Source organism: Leptonychotes weddellii, chromosome 4 (assembly GCF_054177405.1).
Source record: "Leptonychotes weddellii isolate Sample4059 chromosome 4, ASM5417740v2, whole genome shotgun sequence".
Taxonomy (NCBI): domain Eukaryota; kingdom Metazoa; phylum Chordata; class Mammalia; order Carnivora; family Phocidae; genus Leptonychotes; species Leptonychotes weddellii.
This window is the reverse complement of record NC_138372.1, coordinates 34,166,019-34,169,915: the sequence shown is the minus strand read 5'-3', so window position 1 is coordinate 34,169,915 and position 3,897 is coordinate 34,166,019. Positions and strand designations below refer to the sequence as shown.

At 62.3% G+C, this 3,897-nt stretch overlaps 1 protein-coding gene across 1 annotated transcript; it reads right to left on the bottom strand.

Moving 5' to 3' along the window:
- Positions 1-413: 413 nt before the first annotated feature.
- On the bottom strand, positions 414-1,352 carry FOXE3 (forkhead box E3). The gene has a single exon (XM_081817181.1). It carries the CDS (start codon positions 1,350-1,352, stop codon positions 414-416), a length of 939 nt encoding a protein of 312 aa, XP_081673307.1.
- Positions 1,353-3,897: the final 2,545 nt, after the last annotated feature.

Genomic DNA, 3,897 nt, shown 5'->3' with positions numbered 1-3,897 from the left:
AAATGGAGGGAAGACAGCAAAGGAGTCAGGAACCCAGGAGTCTGACCTCTAATGTGTTGTGAAAACACGAGGGAAGGCGGAAGAAGTTTGGAGCCAGTCGAGGAGGCGGCTTGAGAGCGAAGGTCTGGCTTCCGAAGGCTCGGGGCTCACCAAGAAGCTGGGGAGGGAAGCTCACTGGTGGCGATCCAGCTCCGGGACTCGGGACCCCATATGGCGCTGGCGGGAGCGCCCCGAGGGGGGCTCACAGGTGAGGGGGGGCAGGGGGCGGTCCTGTGGAGAGACGGCGGGAGTGTGCCCGGGATGGGGGCAGCCAGGTGTCACAGGTGCGCTCGCTCCACGAGCCGAGCCGAGCCGAGCCGAGCCGAGCCGAGCGGGGCCGAGACGGGGCGCGCGGGGCGGGCCGCTGCGGCGGCTCACAGGTAGCGCTCGAGCCCCGGCGCGTAGCCCGGCTGCCTCAGGTAGGCCTCCCCGGGGCCGAGCGGGCCGAGCGCGGCGGCGGGCCCGGCCAGCGCCAGCAGGGGCTCGGCGGGGAGCGGGCCGGGGTGCGGCGCGGGCAGCCCCAGGCGCTCGGGGCCGGGCGAGTAGAGCGGCGGGGAGGCGGCGGCGGCCGGGCAGGGCGGGAAGGCGGCGCCGGCGTCGGGCGCGGCGCAGCAGGGCGGCTCGGGGGCGCCCAGCCCCGCCAGCTCGGGCTGCAGGCTCACCAGGCTGTCGACGCTGAAGAGGCGCGCGGGCGGCGAGGGCCCGGGCGCGGCGGGGGGCGGCGGCGCGAGCAGCGCGGGGCCGGGCGCGTAGGGCGCGTAGGGGAAGGGCGGCGAGCCGGCGGCGGGCAGCGCGGGCAGCTCGGCGCGCTTGAAGCGCTTGCGGCGCCGGAGGAAGCTGCCGTTGTCGAACATGTCGGCGGCCGCGGGGTCGAGCGTCCAGTAGTTGCCCTTGCCCGGGTTGCCCGGCTCGCGCGGCACCTTGACGAAGCAGTCGTTGAGCGTCAGGTTGTGGCGGATGCTGTTCTGCCACTTGCGCGGGCTGTCGCGGTAGAAGGCGAAGCGCTCGGTGATGAAGCGGTAGATGGCGGCCAGCGTGAGGCGGCGGCCCGGGGCGTGCGCCAGCGCCATGGCGATGAGCGCGATGTACGAGTAGGGCGGCTTCCCGCGCTGCAGGGGCCGCCGGCGCCGCCGCCCCGGGCCCGGCGCGGGGGCGGGCTCCGGTTCCCCGCGGCCCGCGGCCGCCTCCTCGGGCTCCGGCCCCGGCTTGGCCCCGGCCTGCGGCGACGGCGGCGGCCCCGACGGCGCGACCGAGGGCAGGGCCGGGAAGCCCGAGAAAGCGGCGGGCGGCTCCATGTCGCTGCGCCCGGTCATTGGGATGCGGCTGCCCCTGCCCGCGCAGCTCGGAGAGAGCAGGGGCCGCCGACCCGCCTTATATGGACACGGGCCCCCCTCCCCCGTCCCCCCCAGCCAGGGGAGAGGGCTCGGATCTTCCCCCGCCGGCCAGCGCCTCCTCCCTGATTTGCTTCCCCAATCCCCTTACTAGGCTCACAGTCCCCCGCCACCTACATGTCGCCCCTCCCTTGGTTTCTTCCCTTCGGGTCAGTCCTTCCAGACCCAACCTCAATCCCTTCCCCATCTCAGTCCGGTCGGTCCGGTCCCGGCCCCATCCGCCTTTCCGCCTCTCTCTCAACCCCCTCCTCTTTGGATCAATGCTAATCACAAATCCTCTCAGTGTACTCTTTGGGGCCCCCTCCCCATTATGCTCCTCCCGGTCCTGTCCCCTCCATCATTCTCTCGTAGCCTCCTCCAGGTCCTTCCTACCCAAGCTGGGGTAGAGATGAGAGCCACCCAGGACCACCTTACCAGCCTTTGGCATCCTGACACCATGCTGGTCTTGGCCATTAAAAGGGTAGGGTAGGGGGAATGGCAGAGTGAGAAGGCCAGCTTTGTCTCAGGAAAGTATGTTTGGTGGTTCCAGGGTCACCATCTCCTCTCTCTGCTACCTCCCGCACAATCCTGTCCTGTCCAAGCCATTTGTAAACATCCTTTGAAAAAACAAAATCCTGAAAAGTGATCAACTAGCATATTTGGGGACCAGGGGACTGAATGCTTTAAAATCAAGAGCCCCCAGAAAGTCCATAAGTTGGAGTTGCCTTTGTGGCTGCCTCTTCTCCCTGCCCCTTCTGTTTTAGAGAAAGGGCTCCCTTTCTCTCTCTCTCACACACACACACACACACACACACAGCGTACACACTGTGGAGATGCACAAAATAGAGGCCTACACAACCCAAAGTTCCAAGGACCAGTTGCTGGGTCAGAGAGAGACCCCCAAGTGCTTCCACTGCCTGGAGATCTGAGAAAACTGCTTACTGACCCAGAAATGCCACACTCACATCTCATGGGGAGGGAGGGGTATCTCAGCGGTTTTTATTAAAAACTCACTCTGGGGGGCGCCTGGGTGGCTCAGTCGTTAAGCGTCTGCCTTCGGCTCAGGTCATGGTCCCAGGGTCCTGGGATGGAGCCCCTCATCGGGCTCCCTGCTCCGCGGGAAGCCTGCTTCTCCCTCTCCCACTTCCGCTGCTTGTGTTCCCTCTCTTGCTGTATCTCTCTCTGTCAAATAAATGAAATCTTTAAAAAAAAAAAAAAAACTCACTCTGGGAAACACCACCTACTACCACCATCCAGAGGTGATGTCTCCCTGAGCTTATTTTAGGAAATCTCTTCAAAGTGACAGGAGAGCCAGACCTAGCTTGAAGGGCACCAAAGAGTGAAGAAGGCTTGCCTTAAAGAGGCTTGTCTTGGGGGACAGGCAAGATCAAGGGAGCAGGGCTGGGGGTAGGTGAGGCAAGTGAAGGGCCCAAGGCCAAAATTTAAGGGGGCACTGACTCTCAGGGTGGTGTGAGTGCAGGACTGGCACTTGAGAGCCAGGGCCTCCTTAAATTGGGGGCCCTAGATGCCTCATCCCAGTTCTGGCTCTGATGTGGAGAGCCCTGGGGTACAAATGACCAAAGCTAGCTACTGCAGGCCTGTGGCTGAGGGCTTCCAAAGCCGAACTGGAAGCTCAAGGCCCCCACTCTCCAGCTGCATAATGTAGCAGCCACCATTACTGAGTATTTCATTGGCGGCAAAGTCGTCACATGCATTACCTCGCTTCAGTGCAAACACCTTGTGAGGTCAGTGCTGTTACAATCTCTGTTTTGCAGAGAAGGAAAACAAGGCTTGGAGAGGTTAAGAGACCTTCCTAACTTCACACAGCTAGTAGGTAGCAGAGCCGGAATTAACCCCCGAATTCAGAGCACCAGCTCCATGACTCTCCTAAGAACACCGTATTTTAAAGGTGCGACTGTAGAAATGACTTCGTCTAGAGTTCTTCCAGCTCTCAACAACTTTGGCTGCAGAGCTGATGCCTAGCCTCTCTCCTGACCTCCAGGTCAGCATATCCAGTGTACACTGGACATCAGCCTCAACCCTGTGCACCCCCAACCCCATTGCAGCAAATGGGCCCTTGCCCCTTACCACCCAGAACAGAAATAATCAACATCATCTTGGGCTCCTCCTCTTCCCCCGTCACTCCCTCCATCCCAGCAATCTGCAAGTCCTGTCAGTGCCACATGGACCCCAAATCCACCCCTCCTCCGGGTATCCTGGCCTCAGTTTAGCCCATATCACTCACTGAGCACTTCCATGCCAGGCCCTTGGCCAGCACTCAGGGAAGACCGGGATGACGAGATTCTTGATCTGGTGGGGAGATGGACACAGATAATTACTGCTATGGGAGAGGTGGGCAGAGAGGGCTGTAGAAGCAGAGGGGAAGGAGGAGGTGACACTCCGCGACTGAGAGCCAACCCCCCAACCCTACAATCGTGAGGATCGGCCTGGTTTGTAGGCACACAGTCTCCGCCCCTGTGACCTCTCC

Coding starts and splice junctions, on each gene's coding strand:
- FOXE3 (XM_081817181.1), bottom strand. CDS start 1,352: ATGACCGGGCGCAGCGACATGGAGCCGCCCGCCGCTTTCTCGGGCTTC.